This window comes from Taurulus bubalis, assembly GCF_910589615.1.
Source record: "Taurulus bubalis genome assembly, chromosome: 20".
NCBI lineage: Eukaryota > Metazoa > Chordata > Actinopteri > Perciformes > Cottidae > Taurulus > Taurulus bubalis.
In genome coordinates, this window is record NC_136608.1 from 11,948,258 (window position 1) to 11,968,269 (window position 20,012).

Below are 20,012 nucleotides of genomic sequence, written 5' to 3' on the forward strand. Positions count from 1 at the left end.
CTTAAAGAAAGTAAATAACCTATACGATATCTTGGGCTGCACAGACAATATGTATACGTAGAATTATTAGTTTTGTTGACAATATATGCAAAATATAAAATAGCATCAAAACCTTGACATCCAGATCCTTTTGGCTTGAGTCACATCCGATTTTACTTTGAAAATAGCAACCGGAAGTGGTACAATTTATTCCACAGGACTTGACACTGGTGAGGAGAGAGAGACGCTGATAGAGAGGAGCACAAACTCAAGTAAAAGGGGGTTGAACCGAGGACGTGTGGCTTGTTGGAAAAGTGGCATCTGCGTGAGGAAGGCAAGTCTTGAGCTGCTCATCAGCCTCTCTGGACTTTATTCAGCCACCGTCTGTCGCTGAAGCCATCCGGATTCTAACCTGCTTTCAAGTTATAACCATGAGGACAAACGTGTGGATTTACCAAGCTGTGGTGTGTGTTGTGGTCACGATATTAAACACAGGTAAGACATGGAGGGCTGTGTCTCTGAGATGTGGAGTTTGTGCAATGTTTTGTTGTTGTTATTGTCTCATATCAAAATATAATTGTATTCCTTATTTTCTGCACTCTGTGCATCAAAGTGAGAAACGCATAAAAAAAAAAAGTCAAAAATATATAGAAAACAGAAATAAGTTAGAAAAGTGGGCTACAACATAATTAGGCTTCCATTTAAATTTGCATATTGTTCTGTCGGTCTCATAAATGTTTTAATGATATATAATTAAGTTGAGTCACATTGAATGAACTTGATCACAAGCCCCGTCTTGCAATTCGATACCCTTTGATTAATTACTGTGGATTGTAACTGAGCCTGAAATAACTCCTTCAGGCTGTAAATGAAGATCAGAGGGAGCAAATCTCTGAACATGTATAACTGAGAAACATGAAATAATATAACAGCTTATTGAACTGCTCCTCCTTTTAGAAGTTGATTGATAGCCCTGAGCTCCCGTTATTTGGGAGATTTTGAATTGATTTTGTCTGTGCATCAAACTGAGAATCGCATACAAGAAAATGGCAAATATATATATATATATATATATATATATATATATATATATATATATATATATATATATATATATATATATGTGTGTGTGTGTGTGTGTGTGTGTGTGTGTGTGTGTGTGTGTGTGTGTGTGTGCAGAAGGAAAAGGGTTAGAAAAGGGCATGGCAAAATAGAATTAGGCTTCAATTTCTCATATTTCAAGATTTCAAGTCAGCACTTTAATTACAGATGCTGAAGTTAAGTGACATTGCAACTTGATCACAAGCCCCGTCTTGCTATGTTGATTCGACATGACTTTTGATTAATTACTGTGGCTTGTAATTTGCTGAGTTTTGTAGAAAGAACTCCTTCGAGCTATTTCTGAAGATCAGAGGGAGTAAATCTCCGAACATGCAAGAACAGAAAAAAACGTTAAATTAAATAATGTAGCAGTTGCTACTCCTTTTATAAATCCATGGATACCAATTGATTATCCATGTGGGTCTCAACTTGTAGTACCGGCTCTGCCCGCGTCAGTAATAGACGCTCCTGCACCCCTGTGCGCGTCTTCACGTCATATTGCCGCACAGCCCGGAGCGCGCGCATGAAACGCGTCCAAAAGTGCCGCTCCTTTTATGAAGCGCAGATCATCTGGTGGTTACTGACTGAGACTGTGCCGGTTTACATCCGCCCCATTAACATGGCACTAAGTAAAGCACTGAATCCATAGTTGCCACCTCCAGGGGTGCCGACCCTGACCTCTGACCGCTGTGCAGTTTGGGGGAAAGTAAAATGCGCGTGCGTTTGTCCCGGTAGAGAGATAGAAAAGGGGTGTGTGTGTGTGTGTGTGTGTGTGTGTGTGTGTGTGTGTGTGTGTGTGTGTGTGTGTGTGTGTGTGTGTGTGCAGGGGTGTGTGTGTCAGGGGGGTTAACATCTGGCTGCTGAGCCAGTTCCACATTGCGCGCGTTCTGCAGCAGATGTAATGTCTGCTTAATTCCCAGACAGAGGCACACCTTTAACCTGCCACTTTCCTGTTGTTCGTGTAAAAGAGTTTTTCCTCCACGCTGCCTTGACATTTATACATCTTGTCATTATTAATAGTTGACTCTTTGCAGTCTGTTTTCGAGGAAAACTTGACTAAAATACTTATCCAGCTGACACTTCTTTCTTTGCTCAAGGGCACCTATAAGTGGAGGTTTCTGAGAAAGGTCAGAGTGTCGCTCTTTCACCTCACCTATCTACATTTCCCGAGCTAAACTAGAGACTCAAACTTGTCCTTGTGAGCTGCAGCTGCCTCTTCTCATTAAATCTCACCTGTCTCACACTCGGCCATTGAGCACGTTTTGTTATAATCTCCAACTTCTGCAAATGTTTGGGATTTGGAGATAGCAGGAGTCCGACCGCGAGCAGAGGAAGAGACTAAGTGAAATCTAATTGAGCAGCCTGGCCAGACATCAGGGCTGTAACAACACTGTGATGAGTGCCAGATGTGGTCCAGTGGAGCCCAAACATTAATAACAAGTCCTCCCCAAAAAACCATTTTCAGCCACGAGGAGCCTCTAAACGCTACACAGTTTACAATATCCTAAGTACACACACAGCGCCTTGTGATGGATCTTGGCACAAGAGCATGTAGCTGTAACTCGGTAGCATGAGATTTTCCTCTGTGATTTATATCGCACTTGCCCCAAATTATAAACGGAAAACAATTGTAACTAAACACATAATGCGTTTAAAGATGTTGCTGTTGCCCGGAGGAACAGCATTTACAGTAGAGCTCCATTCTCCTGAAGAATGGGCCCTTAACTTTTTTTCCAGCAGGTAGAAGTGTATGATTTGTATCGCAGAGGATTTGGACTTAAAATATGGTTTTGTCCTACTTTTGAACCCACCTGGAGCTCATACAGTATATATATATATATATATATATATATATATTATGCTTTGTCTTTGCAATTATATAATTCTCTTTTGATGTAGTAAGAAATGTCTCTCAACAAAGGCTATAACAAAAAAGAAAAAGTGTCCTTTTTCCAACTCCAGTAAGTTTTCTAGTATGTGTTGGATGCCAATAACTGAGATGGACATAAAACGTAGGTATTTAACAGAAAAATATATATGACATCAGTGCTTTCCTGCGAAGAGGGATTTCTGACTGCTTCTTGTTTTGTTCCTTAAAAATTAAACGTCACCCTTGTTGCTCAAAATTAATTTCACATGGAGTTAAACAGCAGGAGTCCTAATGAGACTTTTATGGCTTTTAAGGAGTCTTACATGCAAGTTACTGTCGAAATCACGGATATCCACTTACTGACATCAAATTAAATCAAATAGCACGTTATTTTGGCCCCGATAGCTCCATATCGATATTGCAACGGGTTGACCATTGGTGCTTTCAAAACTATCCTCCACACATTATAATTTACTGTAATGGAGCCTAAAACCAGGAAAACACAACATTTATGCCACATTAGTATATTAAAGTAGCAAAATCCAAGACAGCATTCTGTCTCGTATCACAATATCGATATTACATCAATATATTGACCAGCCATGATTTACAATAACGTGAAACTGGAGCGTAACAAGTGTTCACATGTTTTTGAGATGTGTGGCTGTTTCTGAAAGCAGATAAATATGAGATATGCTTTTCTCCAACTGGAGCACGTCACCTTGTTGGATGGACATCACTCTGTTCTCTCGGCCGGCGTCACGGTTCACCACCCATTCTGCATTTCTCAGGCAGCTGCACCAGTTTGAAGCAGGAGTGCCTGGGAGCACTTTGAGTGGAGTTTTGATCCCGGACACACTTCTTCCCTAATTTCCTGACACATAAACTAGTCCGCACAGTCGAAGCACTATGCAGAGAAAAGGTTTTCTCAAGTTTCCAGGGGTTCAGGATGTTGTGCAATGAAGTTTCAGTTTGATGTGGTAGCAGATGCTCATAACAAGCATTGGGCTGAAGGACGCTCGCACGGACTCCTGACCACACAGTTCAATATGTGACGGTGAAATAATGCTCCACTCCCTCTATGCCAACACTCTGGAACCGGTGTTTTGACAAGTTCTTCTTCTCCACCCCAGGGCCTTAACAGCAGGGAAATGTTTGGCCCCGTCTCCAAATGTTTGATGCTTTGTCAATAAGCAGGAGGCAAAAACAAAAAAACATGTTTTCTGAGAATTTCTTTTGGCAAGGTAATGAAGCGGCCCTGGGTCGATCAATAACAAAATATGAAGCCCAAGGGAGACGGGTATTAGCTCAAAACTGAGAACTTACATGCTTTTAAACAAGTAATACCACCTTAAGCCTGGTTTATACTTGGATATAAACCGATAGGCACGCACCAAAGTGGTAATGCTCAACATGTTGTTCGTGGCAGTATTAATCTATGAGGGGAAAAGATATCCTTTGAAGAAGCAATAAGTGTTTAAATGCGCCGACCAAACATGCAACTCCTCTGTGCCGGGGAGGAATTGTAATTATACTCATATCTCATATTGATATACAATATTGATATGGACATATGCCTACTTTATCGCTTGTATACAACGCCTCAAATATTTATTGGTAGAACGGGATGAAACGGTGGAGATGGGGTAGAAACCATCGCAGAGACTCGCGAGCATCCACGTCAATGATTGAAAAGCTGGTCATAAAACGGATAAAATCACTTCGTTGACAATAAAGCACATGAATAAAACATGGGACATCCCTTTCTGATCGCCTGTTCTGTTCTAACCAATCTCTTTTCCCGAGTTAATAACTCCCATATGAGATAGGACCTGGCATTAGCAGGCCTTCCATCTAATAACTGTACCAAAAACCCATATTTAACATGTTGTGTCCTTGTGTTCTGGCAGGATTTTGTAGGCCTCATCAGTCGTTACAGAAGTATGAAAAGAGTGAAAGTCACATGCTGGTTTGCACAGACTGTCCTCAGCCACCTTTGGTACGAAACAGCCGATCGCAGGAAAACTGTGCCCACAAGTGCAAGAAGGTCAAGAAAAACTTTAACTGCAGGTCAGTTGCTTTCTGTATTTCGCTTAAAGTGGCCGTGTTCCCCTCACTCCTCCTCTCCTCCTGTGTTGACACAGTATTTACATATTTTTGTTGTTTATCGTTTTTGCTCATCTCTCAACTACTTCCCGTGTGTTCGCGACAGGGCTTTCAACTTTCAACGGCACAACAGGAAATGCCACCTCCTTCCCTTCGACCGCTTCACCCACGGTGTGCAGAAGCAGGCCAACGTCAACTTCACTCTGTACGAAAAGAAAGGTAAATGTCGTCATATTTTGGAAGCAAGGCCGTTGGAGCGAAAGCCCTTTGGTGTTTTTCTCTCACGAGAATATTCAGGTGCAGACGGATTTACACAGGCAGATTGTTTGTTGGTGATTGCAGGTTGTGCTTCTTGCGTCGGCTCCCTGTGTTTTATGCGCTTTGGTTTTTCCTTGTTGACACAATAAAAGCAGTCAACCCCCCCTTCACTCCCACCCTACTGCTTAGTCACGCCAGTGGGGAGAGTCTCGCACATAAACATGTAGCAGACCGAAGTGTAAACAAAAAAATTTATGGTTTACAGTTGGTACGCTACAGCTTTCTCCGATTGCAGGCTGTTGAATCTAGCACTTTAGAATTTACTGCAAAATTTACGGAAACTCCCCCCGGTGACATTTAATGAACTTCAGGGAGTTGTCTGTTTTGGGAATAACACACGAGCTGGGACATACTAAAACTCTCACTGTTAAAAAAAACAGTCTAATTGACCATACATGGGAAAATATATCCCAGGTGGTCGAGGCAGGGGACGCAAATCAACTTTTAATTGACTTAGCGGTGTATAAACGGGAACACAAAGAGTACACAGAGGCAACTTGTAGAAGTGCGAACATGAATGGATGTTTTCAAAATGCTCTTCTACCCCTTTGCTCTTCCTTAGATTATATAAGGGAGTGCATCATCGGCACCAAGGACAACTACAGAGGGAGGAGGTCTTGGACGAAGTCAAACATCACTTGCCAAGCTTGGTCAGATAATAACATCAATGAACACACGTAAGTCCTCTCCTTTTGAACCAAGAAAGAGCACGAAAAGCACATTTGTGTTGGGAATTGGGGCTGTTCACGAGAGGTTACAAACATGTTACCTTGAGGCTGCAGTATCTTGCTTGATGACAAGGAGTGGAAGGTGTTAATCCCCCCCCCCCCCCCGCCCCTCACCACCAGGTTTCTGTAGATTTGAACCAACGGCCTTCAAAGTCTGCTTCTCTAATCTTGAGGCTTCCGCAACCTTCGTGGATGCTCCTTTCTCGATTTCTCTGTGTCTGATATTGAACAGGCCTCAGCAGCTGATTTATAGATGCTCGGATCATCCCCTTGCACCTCAGGGGTTAAGGGAAGGCGGGGGCTCGGAGACGGGTGAACGTTTAGCCAGAAATAAGTCTGATTTCTTTCAACACATGGAGGGATGTCCTCTCCGTCGAGGTTGTTTTTTCCATTGCACTGTAGGCCATCAGGTGTGTCCCAAAGATGTTTTCCCTCGGCTATAAGCCAGGCCAGATCTCTGTGCCAGGTTCTGTGCCAGCATCTCGTTAGTGGGGCTCATTAGTTGCAAGATATTTTAACTGCGGCAGGGAGGGGGTTTGAGACATGGAGTAATAAGTGTTTGAAAAAAATAAGAGTAAAAAGTAGACACAAAGGAGGGAGAATGAAAGACAGCGCAGACATTTATAGACTGAAGTCATGTTTTTGTCTGTTGTCCAGCTGAGCTCACAAAGCCACAGACATACTGAGAGAAATACAAGTTCAGTGATCCCCATAGTTAAAACACAGCGTTAAACCCGTATGCCCTCTTGCATTCGGCCGTTCCCTCTCCAGAAGCAGCTCTTCAGCACATTAGAAATCCTTTGTCATTGTTTATTTGACACACGGTTTCAGTCCTCGTCCCAGATGGCAAATGTTACATCGCCGTGGCTTGTCAGCAACTTTTAACTTTCAAAGGGTCAGAGAGAGCTTTACTTAAGGGAGATTTAGTGCCACTGTGGGTTACCTAACATGGGACTGTCCCGCTGTTTGAGAATTACCACCATAATGAACCACGCACCATTTGAGCCTCAGGTAACTATTATTTTCATGCTTGACCGCTCACCGTGGGCCAGGGGTGATTTCTCAGGAGGTTCCCTTCCAGGAATGGGACTTCCACCTGTTGTCTATATTTAGTTTTTTTGAACCGAGGCACTGAAGAAAAAAAAAAAGAAAAGTGTGTATTCGTGCCCAACCATGCATGGAGAGAGGAATGGAATGGAAAATTTCTGTTCATATTAATAACAATAGATAACATTGCAATCGTTAACGTATTCCCATCGGGACATTCTTTTATTTTTCTTCACATTTTCTCTGGGAGGTCAGTGAGAAAGCTCAGCCACAGAAACACACAGCTTCTTGCAGAGAGTTAGACGAGAAGATTGATGCCACTCTCTCGTGTCTGTAGCGTACAGTGAATATGAAGCTCCCACCAAAGGCCAGTTGGGAAACAGGGGGACACAGCTAGCGAGGCTCATCCGATGGTAACTTGTTAATCAGAGAGCTACAAGCAAGTTAACAGATTTTTGCTAACTTTCGGACAGAGTCAGGCGAGCTGTTTCCATGCTTTCATGGCTGTAACTTCATATTTGACAGAACAAAATCAACAAATAGTGCTTCTGATCTTCTGATCGAACACTAATCAAGAACGTGAATTAGTGCATTTCCCAAAATGTCAAGTTGTCTGCTGTCGTACACTACTCCCAAAATCAATTCTTGATGCCTTAAAGTGCCTGCTTGCTCTAATCTCTAAACACGTTGTTCCTTTTGAAAGCTGTTGCATTGAAGCGTGACTTCTTTTGTTCCAGGTGCATGAGACATTTTGTAGCAGTTACTTCAGGTCTAGATTTTCATCTTTAGTGATATTGAAAACCTAGCCAAGTTTAGCTGGCCCAGAGAGCAAAGCATGTGTGTCTGTGCTCCGGTGGGAACAGACTTTGGCAAGGAGATGAATAACTGGCTAACATCTGTTAGTGCAACATCATTATGGCTAACTTGCTCCCATACAGTGGCCTTTACGGACTCTCACCAGATGCAGACCTTTTTTTATTTTAAATATATAAAGTGAGGGTCCTTGTAATCCCATTTATAAATTAAGAAATATTATTTTGGTAGCAATATATTGTGCTTGTGAGTTACACACAACAGATGTGGGATATGGCTCTTGGCAGGCTGCTGCAACAAAGGGGAACAAGTGTTTTGTTGTAGTTACAAGAAGAAGTGAAATGCCGCTGATGGACTTAACCCTGTCGTATTTTTATTTCCTTGGGATCATCGTTTGATGCTCAGGACGTTTCTCTTCCTTCTCCTTTTTCTTTTACATGCCTGAAATTTCTTCTAGTTCTGTGTTGAATGATGTTGTGCATTAGTGTAGAAGCCTTGCGTAAGCCCCAGGGTACAGAGGGGAGAGCAGAGCAGACTCCCCCAAGAAAAGAGTCATTGTCTGGGGTAGTGTGTTCAGACAAGCTGCTCGAGGGAGGTTGGACTGGTCTTTTCTTTTTTTATCATTTCTTCACCTGCACATGTTTCTTTTTACATCATCATTTAACCCCTGAGCTCTCGCCTTTTTTAGCTTACTCCATTATGCGCATGTTTTCTTTTTAAGCACTTGTTTCTTTTCACCCTTCTCCTGCGACCGCAACTTTTGCTCCTGTCTTCCCCTCTCTGTCTCTCTTGGTGGGAGGGGGAATGCGGTCAGCATGGATCAGGGGGTGCTGACATGCCAGCTTTTCATCATCCCGCCCTGACAGAAGACGAATTTCACACACTGTTCATTTAGTCCGGGGGTCCCATGCCGCTCCTCGTTGTTACATCCCATATGTTTGGACTGGCCAGGTTCTTTTTCTTACAGTCGCTTGTTCTCACTAACGTGAGGTTGCAGATGACAGAGAAGGATTAGGTTTAAACGTGTTCAAAGGCTGCCAGCAAAAGACTTGCTTGGTCTGCTCCAAGTGGTTCGTAGCAATGTGATGTGCTGTTGGAGGTTACTGTGCTGTGACGGAGTCTGGCTGCTTCACACATGAGGGAGCTGGGATATGGTAGGAGTCGGTAAGGCGATCACGCAAAAGGTGCAAACCTGAAGAGATATTGATGACTACTTTGCATAGGATTTAGGTGACTGGTTATTTAAGGATTTGAAATGTAACCTGGCAACTCTGTAGGCACTAGCATTTCTCAGAATGAACCTTATATTTTCATGTAAATGCCTTTTTTTGTTTGGTTTGTTACTGAGAGCGCTCAGCAGGCAGGTACGGTACTGTATACACCACTGGAGCAGCCAAGTGTGCAAGTACTCCCATAGAATGTATTTACACAGCTTACAGTATCAGTTAACACTTTTAATAATGTATGTCTACTCCCCGGTAGGTTTTATCCTGATCGGTACCCAACGCAAGACCTGAGGGAGAACTTCTGTCGGAATCCCAAAAACAATCCTGGTGGTCCGTGGTGCTACACCACAGACCCCAACGTACGAGCCGAGGAGTGTGGCATACCACAGTGTTCAGAGGGTAAGACAAACAACGTCACTTTAGTTGCTTGAAGTCGTACGTTTTGTTTGCATACGAGAGGAAAGAATTCTTGAAAAATGCCGTTTCCTTTTTGACAGATGTCTGTATGACGTGCAACGGGGAAGATTACCAGGGCAAACTTGACCATACAGAGAGCGGCAAGGAGTGCCAGAGGTGGGACTCAACGAAGCCGCACAAACACCACTTCCAGCCCAAAAAGTAAGCTGCAAAGCTGATAATCACACACTAACCTTTTCCTGCGGACAGTGCTGCACACACCCATGGCAGATGCTTAAATAACTGATGCTAATACTCAGGAGAGGTAGACCTAACCGGTTGTTATGACTTACTTCCCTCCCTTCAAATGTTTTCTTTCCTCTCTTTTTCCTCTCTCAGGTATCGGCACAGAAATTTAAGGGACAACTACTGTCGTAACCCAGATAATCGTCTTCGTCCCTGGTGCTACACCATGGACCCCAAAGCTCCGTGGGAGTATTGCAACATCACTGTGTGTGGTAAGGGCCTATGTACTGTGCAAGACTTCTACTCTTTGGGGTTGGGTCTTTAACAGATTCACTTAAAAACAAATGATTGTTTTACTGATTTTTATACCCCAACCGGAGGATCGCCTGCAGAGAGGTTTTTCAAATTTGGCACAAACGCCCACCTGGATTAGGTTTTAGTGGTCAAGGGTCACTGTGACCTCACGTCGGTCCCATTTCCGTGATTTAAGCAAATGTCCTCAAATTTGGCACAAATGTCCACTTGCACTCAAGGATGAACTGAACTGAGTAGAATTTGGTGGTCAAAGGTCAAGATCACTGGGACCTAATTTGGCCCATTCTCGTGGTTGTGATATCTCAGAAACACCCTGAGCTAATTTCTTCAAATTTTGCAAAAACACCCACCTGGACTGATGGATGAACTGATTCTAATGTTGGTCGTCAAAGCTCAAAGGTTGCTGTGACCTCTTATTCATCCGTTGTCGGCCAGACACGGATGTGGACTGCAACATGACTGGTTGGTGGAGGCATACAACTGTGAGGCGGTTATTCCAGTAGTTTGCTATTTCTTGTCAACGAATAAAAGTTGACACAGAGTTGAGGATCTCTTGCTTGGTTTTTGGACAGACCGACTCTGATTCGGTACTGCCAGCTAGTGGTTCGAGGGCGCCAGGGGGGTTGTTACATACAGGACTTTGGCGGTTGTGGTGAACAGAGTAACAAAGTTCCTCTTCTCCCCTCCCAGAGTCTCATAAGGCTTTTGTTTACCCGGCTGGGTGTTTCATGTGGCGCTTGGCTTCAAATCCTATTACCTCAACAAGCAAGAGTAAATAGGTTGTTTGTACAAGGGAGGGCCTGACTTCAGAGAGTCAGAAGTGCTTTACTGAGACCACTCACAGATGGCAAGGGGCAGTAAAATGAAGTGTTACAATAGAGGCTTTTATACAGAGATGCGACACATGGCCATCAGAAGACCTAATAGTGGTTTTAGTGGTACGCAAATCATGATGTATACAAGGAGGGGGGAAGAGGGGAGTGGAGCAACGATGCAGATGCTGTCATACCAGACACAAAGGTTCACTGAATGGTTTGATTAGTACACTTTGAAAATGATGTGAATCATATATTCAGGCCAGATCTCAATCCAGCTGAACATTTTTGGGAGGATTGACGTATTGGACTGCACAAAACCTGTAGTTATTTATTGAGAGAAACTGTCTTTGTCGCCAAGTCTGTTTTATATCAATATCAATAAAAAAGCAATGGGAACCATCACAATGTTTTAGAAAAAACAAATACTTGGTTAATCGGAAAAAAAAAATATCTGCAGATTAATCAGGGTCCAAAATAATCACTAATTGCAGCTCTCTTTTTCATATGGTACTGTATATAAAAGGCATTGAGACAAATATGTTGAGGGGATTATCAGTATAACCTCACTTGAGTCATATCACATTTGGCAGAGTTTGACCGAGTTGTAGTTTAGATAACTTTATCCTTCATCTGTCATACAAAAGTTGGAGGGAAAAGATAAAGAATGGCTGCCAAAAAGTGGCTACACCATTGGAGAATTTATTAGTATTATTTTTCTTTGAAAACGCACAATGAAGTATCCCCACACGCACAAACACACGGAGCATCTCTCTTTGTCTCTGTCAGACACATACACATGTACTCTTCAGTGCATGTTATGATTTACAGCGAGGGCGGGGGGATCTGCATTTGTCCAGATGTGCGCATCCCTCAATGCCTGCCCTCAGAAAGATAAAAACCACTGACCTGTACGACGCAGTGCACACAGACACTGGCATGCATTACATCAAGCCAAAGAATCCCTCTTTTCCATCCGCCTTCTCGTTTCTGCCTCAAAACATTCCCTTTCCTCCTCGGTTGCTCCCATCTCATTTGTCAAAGGCTAAAGAAACAGAGACAGAAATCCAGAGGGGAGAAGTCGCTCCCCATGCACTGCTATCCCTGCACTGCTGAAAAGCAGAATTCCATCTGAAGATGTTTGGAATAGTTTTCCGGTGGATAAAGTTGCCCCAGCCCTACCGGGTTGGATGTGATATCTTTGGTTTGGCTGCAATAAACATGAACAGAACTTTAATGTTTAATGTTTAGGCAAAGATGAATTCCTTAATATCATAAGGATCTAAGTTTTTCTTAAAACAACCTGTGACATTGTGTGCTGTCTGCAAGTTAAATAACTGCATATTCTTGTGAATGTCCCTACGTGCAAGAATGTGGTGCACCGGTGTTATGAATACAAATAAAGTTTCCTATCGCAGTTGAGACAAGGCGGGTCGCTACTGTTTTTGATCATCTTTCTCTAGCTTAAACATTACACATTCTTCTGGGGATTAATATCTCCCTGCTTCCTTTCCACCTAAATCTCTTTATCAAACTTCTTTCACTCACGATTACAATGTGGTTGTCTTTTTCTTTCTTTGCTATAGATGTTGACTCAAGTGAGGACACAGATGTCAATGTAACAACATCCTGTGTCCAGGGAAAGGGGACAGATTACCGAGGCATAATGAATGTCACTCCAGAGGGTGTGACTTGTCAGCGATGGGACTCCCAGTCGCCCCATAACCACTCCTTTCTTCCTCAGAACTTCAAATGCAAGTGAGTAAAAGTCTGTCTCACAGCCCCTGGCAGCTTGCCTGCTATTATCTCTGCTGTGTCAAGGAGGTGATTTGTTCATTTTGTGCATTTGACTGTTGAAATGCCAAAAATGGGATGAGCATGAAATATAAAGTGATAGCTTTGCTGTAAAAAAATTCCTAAGCACTATCATTTCATTTGTAGTTTGTGTATGTGTTATAGAGACCTCAGAGAGGACTACTGCCGTAACCCCGATGGTGCAGATCACCCATGGTGCTTCACTACAGACCCAAAGCAAAGGATAGCCAACTGCACCCACATCCCCAGGTGTGATGCTGAGGCCACACACAAAATAGGTAAATTAATGTTCAATGTCAATTGGAACAGTTCAACATCTGGGGAAATATATTTTTTCATTTTTGTCCAGAGGGTTAGACGGGTTTATATCACTCTCACAGTAAATATGCTAGTTAGCTTCGCCTTGCACAAATACTGTAAAGAGGGGGAAACAGCTTCTGTCCAGAGGTAAGGAAATTAGCCTTGTACCTCCAGCGTACTAATGAATGTGTTATTTCTTGAAATGTAAAACAAAAAAAGGTTATGGGCTGTAACTTTGTATAACGATACATAATGTGTTAATTAATGAGCTTCAAAGGTGCTGGTTCAAAAGAATAGCAAATATCTAGTCCAATAATCTAATATGTCATTTTTTTATATATATATATGATTGACATATGAAACAACAAATGCTTCAAAAGCCTTATCATTTTTGCTCCTATAGGACTAGGCCACATGCTGCCAATTAGTTCCCTTTCATTAAAGAACAAAAACGCCCAACTTCTCTGTCATTTCCCCTTTTTCTCTGCTTTACATTTACAGAGAGATGTTAAACTTCAGCTAGTCTTTTTCTTACTAAAGCCCCTCTTCTTATTCTGCTCAAGGACAGACATAGTGAGGTTTAAAGATTCATACCACAGGGGCCCTTGACATTAAATCCATCTAAACCACAGAGAGAAGTAAAGAATCTGAACTTAATTATGTTGTGTTTGCATAAATGAGAAAGACAGCCACCACCCAAATAATGTATGTAGTTATTTGGGTATTGCTCACTCACTGATTGCATGTAAGTGTTTGAGAAACTGCTGGGCTGAGTAATTCAATGCTCTCCTGGGAATATTTAACAAGATGGACTGAAATAACAATATCTGTTTCTTCCTCAGAGTGTTATGAAGACAACGGAGAGACATATCGGGGCACTTTATCCATAACTCGATCCGGTATTCCCTGTGCAGACTGGTCTCATCACATAAACAGGTACCAAAGTTGATTATTCTGCTCAGGAAATGTGTTGTTTTGCTCCTTCGTTAAACTCCCAGTCAAGCTTAAGCTGTCGTGGGGAAACACTGGGGATGTTTCCTAGAGAGAATGGCATTCTTTTCAGCTCCCTTGATGAGTGTTTGTTGATGACGAAAGTCCCTCTTATATGAATGAAGCTAAGCAGTGAAAACAAACAGCAAGAGGAAATCAGTGGTTCCTCAGAGGTCAACACCAGGCCCAATTATTATTCATCTAACTGACGAGAGGAAACCCTGGGGTGCTCTCCAGGTGACCCATCCTGACGGAAAGGTTGCCCACTCCAGTGTTGTTGCTTCATGCTTAAGTCAGGCTGTTAGAATTACTTAATTTACAGGAATTTTAAAAGCCAAAATGGCATAGACAGATGGACATGTTCCAGAGCCGACCCCTGACCCCAGGAAGTGCTTTCTGAGGAAAGTAGATCAAAGCCAATCAGCTCCCTCACATAGACTGCAGCCAGCGAGTCTACCCCGCTCAAGGTTAAGGGTCGTCCCGGGAAAAACTGCTGAGAGCCACAGCTTGTTTAACATTCTCCTGGGAAGTAGAATTATCTTCACCTCCTGACAAATTGTCGCCCATCGCTTAGTATTATGGCTGTGTGCGTGTGTCCAAATTCTTACAGGGTAATTACCTTTTCGGGATATTTTGGATATCTGAGAAGATAATGCTTAATTCTCTCAGAGCCAGGGGGAACATTGCAAAAAGACTCGCAATTAAATGGGAATTCCTACAAATCGGGAGCACAACGGAATCGCTCCATAGAGGATGTGGCCCCTGCTGGTCTGAGTCCTGCCGAATGCTTAGAGTGCATACTTTCATACTCCCATGTGTACCCTTCACAAAACTCTGCGTTTCCTTCTACGGGCTCTGTGCAGCAAATGCAGAGGATTCATTGCACTATATGAAAGCCAGAGTCAAACTTTCCAGGTTACTTACAGTGTGTATGTACTGTATGTGCATGATGGTGTGTGTGTGTGTGTGTGTGCCCCTCCTTGCATGCATGTGTTTTAAGAGTGCGAGAGTGTGTATGAATCTTCATGAGGCCCAGTGTTAGTTCTGATACACTGTGCGAAATAACAAATGGAATTTGAGAATCTGTATTTGTTTGTTTTACAGTGGGGATTCTCACTCTACAGAATCCCATGTAGGGCTGGAGAAGAACTACTGCCGGAACCCGGACCGGGACAAACATGGCCCCTGGTGTTACACCAATCCAAATAACCGTTTGGCCTGGGACTACTGCAAGCTGAAGCACTGTGAGTGACATCATTATCCTGGCTTCTAACGTCTGTCTCTGTAACAGTAGATACATCTGGGTTATGTCAGACACTTAATAGAATTTGATATGATTCACTTTCTTATTCACTTTCTTACGAAGAGATGAAAATGAAAATCGAAAACAATCTCATAACTGTGTGGTAAATATGTCGCTAGACCCAGCAGTTGATTAGCGTAGCTTAGTTTAGCATAGCTTAGCTTAGCATAAGGACGTGAAACACCGGTGAAACTACAATTTATTGCTTTTACACTTCATTTTTGTGGGAATCAAACAAACAAGATATAGCATGTTAACTAGTGAGCTTTGGAGTTGCTGCTAGGTGGATTTTGTTACATTTGAACGCCTGTTTCCAGTCTCTAAGCTAACCAGCAGCCGGCTGTAGCTTCATATTTATCCCACAGACACGAGAGTGACATCCTTGACAGAGTGACAAGATCAGAAGCAGCGCTGAATTTAGAGCTATAAGCTTGATGTAAAAGTGAAAAGGCTGTCAATGATAACTTGGAAGTACTGTGAATTGGCACTGTCCACTCATTTGAAAGCATTTCATCACTTTGCTCGGGATATACTTTTAACTATGTACTGTATGCCTGTGTGAGGGTTACCACATGTCCTGCGTGTGTCCTCAGAAATTAACTTGTTTGCAACATGTCATGACGCTCATGAACAATAGGGGAAGTATATTAAGACAACAATGGTAGAAAGTTGTAGAGGCCTCTCCTCCTAAAATGTCAAAAAATAAAAAACAAGTATCTCATGAGTCTTTCAGACTGCATTTCTGAAAGAGTGTTAAATGGCATTTAATGTTATAGAAGATGACAGTGTTGTTAAATGGGGGCAGTGCAAAGAAAGGGGTTTCCACTCAAGTGGTTTAGTTTGCGGCCTTTGTTTTATACAGCTTGGCTGGTGGTTTACACAATCCGTTAGCCGTGGTTTTCTGCAATTGGCAGTGAAAACACGATGCACAAACATCAAACAGCTGCAGGCCTCTGCTGCCATCCTTTTATTGGAGAAAACACACGCTCAAGCGGCCGGACACAACATTCTCCTCAGCTGGTTTCAATATGGCCTCCCTGAAGAGCCTCTCTCAAATGGCTGCAGAATAATTTTCCATAATGTAAAACATATCTTCCATGAAGTTTTTGAGGTCTTGAGCAAATGTATTTGTCGCGGTTACTGACCGTTATAGCCTCCAACAACGATTCAGAGATAAGTCTTTATAAAGCAAAGAAGGGTGTCTTCTTCAATGAGGTTTCATGCTTTTTGTGTCAATGTATGGTCAGTGGTCTAAATCATTTCCTGCTGCTGTTGGGGTCTCTTCTTACTGTTGTGCTTTTCTTTACTTCCATCAGGTGAATCAGCCACAGTGGCTCCTCAACCGAGCAGTAAGTATCACTTTGGCTTATCTGCCTTTTACCAGTCTAGTCCTCTTCCTCTTCCTCTTATCTCCAATCTCGTCCCTTTTCCTTTTTACTCTGTGTATCAAATCCGTCTGTGTCTTGTGCCTGACTCAACAAATCATATTTTATGGTTTCCTTTTGAAGCTTTAATAATGATTTTCCCATTGAAATGTAAATGAGACATCCATCCAACATGCAGCATAAACATGTCTTCTCTTTTAGCTTTAACTGGGCCCAAGATATCATGCTTTGTGCATATAAGCACCAGAATTGTTGGAGGACACCAAGTGCGAGGTACAGACGGCAGCTGGGTTGTCAGCATCCAAAGAGAGTAAGTCATTTTATATCTTTTGTTTTTACTAAATGTATCAATCCATTTATCAATGTAATGTAACATTCTTCTTAAATCTTCTTAGGAAGGTTCATTTGTGCGGGGGCTCGTTGATCAGAGAGGATTGGATTTTGACAGACCAACAGTGCTTCACCTCCTGGTAATACTCCACCTTTTCATCTGTGTCTGACCAACTTTAACCAAATCTGTCTCTCGTTTACCTCTTCCGTTTACTCTATCGCTCTAAGTCGTCTTTTCCTGCTACCCTCTTTTTAATATAGTTAAAAGTGCAGATGCAGGATGACAGTTACTCCATGACAGGCCTGCCCTGAGACATGGAACAGAATGGTTTTGGTCTGCAGATCTATTTAACTTCTGCAGTTGTCCCTATCAGAGCCAGTCATACACATTTAGTATCTCTACATCTGAAGTGGCTTTAGAGAAAATGTCCCTATCTCTGTAGCTATGTACAGTTCTGTATGTATAGCATATGGTGAGACTTTGCTTTTTATCTTGCTTATGTCTGTCATGTCGTTGCGTTTTGCAAAAATGAGCAATAGAAATAACATATTACTTTTAAAGTCAAATTGTTCTGATCACGCAAAGCAGTCATTCCCGAAGTCTGGGGGGATTTTATTAGGGTCGCCGAATAAATTTGCAGAATTTCTTCCTTAGTCTTTTATTGAACATTTATATCTGCAGTACATGTATAAGCCACATGGTGGAGCCTGAACGTTCATATTGTTCTGATAATTGTAGTCTACTTATAACATTGAATCTAATATGAAAGGCTAGCGTACATTCTGTTTGCTTATTGATGAAAAGAAGAAGAAAAAAACAAGAGAGTGTTAACTCTGCCTTATTTGATAAACAATGAGACCCCTGTAGGTCAAAAGCAAGGCTCACACAAGAGGCATAAGGTTGGGGTACTCTCTCAAAAAATCAAAGCAGCAAAGGCCTAAAGCTCCTGACTTTTAGTCTCTAGTATGTCGAGCTCTAATAACACTCACTAGATCCTACCTTTCCCATAATGCAACATCTTTCAGTAGGTCACCCCTGCCTCCTAAAGGCTCACTTCAGTCAAACCCCACACCTCCAGTTTGTAATGCAGGCTTACTGTTAAAAGGTTTGCAACTCACATCCTGGTCCTTGTGGTCATCAGTGTTCCAGATCTCAAGGATTACAGCGTGCAGGTTGGTCTGCGCCACCTCAATGAATCCTCAAGGCACCCGAGACTACGCATCTCTCGCCTGATCTGTGGCCCAGAAGGATCCAACCTAGTTATGCTGAAACTAGAAGAGTAAGTCAACTCAACTAGTTCTAATGTTTGAGCACAACTAGCGCAAATTTTACTTATTAGATTGTTCTATCTAGAAATAGAAAACATATCTTATTTGTCTTACGTACCTCATATTTTGTGTGCATGTGTTGTGTTTTATTTTGACTAATTTATTTATTATTGCTATGTTTGTTCCAGTCCTGCCCCTGTGTCTGAAGGAGCCTCCACTATTCATCTTCCGGTAAAAGAGTGTCACATCACCGAGGGCACCAACTGCACCATGTACGGATGGGGGGAAACCAAAAGTACTGCCTTCTTTCTCCCATATTCCATGCCACTTTGCATTTTTAACCATCATTCAAACAAAACCAATATCAGTAACGTTTAACTCATGCTCTGCATATCTGTCTCTGTTCAGACACAGGATACGATGAGGCACTGAACGCCTTGACCATGCCCATGGTCAACAATGACTTGTGCTCTCAAATCAAAGGGGACGCCGGGGAAAGCCGAATATGTGCCGGCGGCAAGAGAGGAGAAGGCGTGTGTGACGTAAGAACAGAAACAACCAGAATGCAACAGTAGATAGTTTCCACTGGAACTAGTGAATTAATAGTGATAGAAAACACATTTGATATTGAAAGCAGTGGATTGTCTTGACTGACTAAAGACGTCAAAGAATATAAAACAAATTTGAAACCAATGAGAGTTAAATGGCTTTTGAGCCTTTGTGTTGGCATTTTAGACACTTTATAACTGAATTGAACATATATACAATATATACACTGCTGTATAGTGTCCTCCTTAGCGTGCTGTCTCTCTGAAGTGTCCTCCTCTACCTGTTTCTTGCAGAAAGACAACGGCGGCCCTTTGGTTTGCCAGGAACATGAGCGCAAAGTCATTGTCGGCGTGAGCGTCCAAAGGACAAAATGCGCCTCTTTACAGCCCGCGCTTTTCGTTAACGTCGCCTTCTACTCCGAGTGGATATACAAAGTGTTCAAACTTTACCCCAGTTTGGAGAGGAACTGATGGCGTGGTGTGAAAATCGACCCCACGCACGACTTTATCGCAGCCTGTGAGAGGAGACGCGGCTTTGGGCCAACAAATTCCAAGACGTCTCCAGCATGGACCACGGGGGAGAAATGAGGAAAAACACCTTGTGGAAAGTGGTCAATTTGGGATTTAATGGCTGCATTTGTCATTTTACGGAGATGACAGATTAGAGTGATATCCGGATAAAGGAAATGGAATCTCATCCACTCTTCCACTTCCAAGACGTCCTGGTTATTAGCATTAAAATAATTTTTTACCACCAAAGCCTCGAGCACATGGACAACATACTAATTGTACTTTAACCTTATCAGATTTTCTGTAGCGACCCAAACAAAGACAATGAGAATGACACGTGTGACTTAATATTATCTGCCTGGAATATACTTGAATATGGACAGAAGACAGTTATCTGGTGGCTTCCACACGAGCCGCTGGGACTGGGACTTTGTGTTTTTATGTGTTGAGCTGGACTGCAAACCATTATCTTAATTACCTCCAACACAAACGATTGGTGGGTAATTGTTGTCTTCCTACTAATATACTAATCTGGTCAGATATTTTAGAATACTTTACAACTATCACAACAAAAAATATGATCCGGTTTTGGAAATGATCCA

General features: G+C 42.4%; 1 protein-coding gene across 1 annotated transcript; it reads left to right on the top strand.

Annotated features, from left to right (window-relative positions):
• Window positions 1-410: 410 nt before the first annotated feature.
• On the top strand, window positions 411-19,371 carry LOC306752482 (hepatocyte growth factor-like; the record flags this gene model as incomplete). The annotated part of the gene is made up of 18 exons (XM_079236244.1): window positions 411-474; window positions 4,861-5,020; window positions 5,163-5,275; window positions 5,937-6,051; window positions 9,445-9,587; window positions 9,686-9,806; window positions 9,984-10,102; window positions 12,547-12,718; window positions 12,902-13,053; window positions 13,918-14,011; window positions 15,170-15,309; window positions 16,685-16,717; window positions 16,955-17,063; window positions 17,149-17,223; window positions 18,226-18,363; window positions 18,541-18,647; window positions 18,761-18,894; window positions 19,195-19,371. The coding sequence occupies 18 exons, from the start codon at window positions 411-413 to the stop codon at window positions 19,369-19,371; spliced, it is 2,166 nt and encodes a 721-aa protein (XP_079092370.1).
• Between the last annotated feature and the right edge of the window lie 641 nt (window positions 19,372-20,012).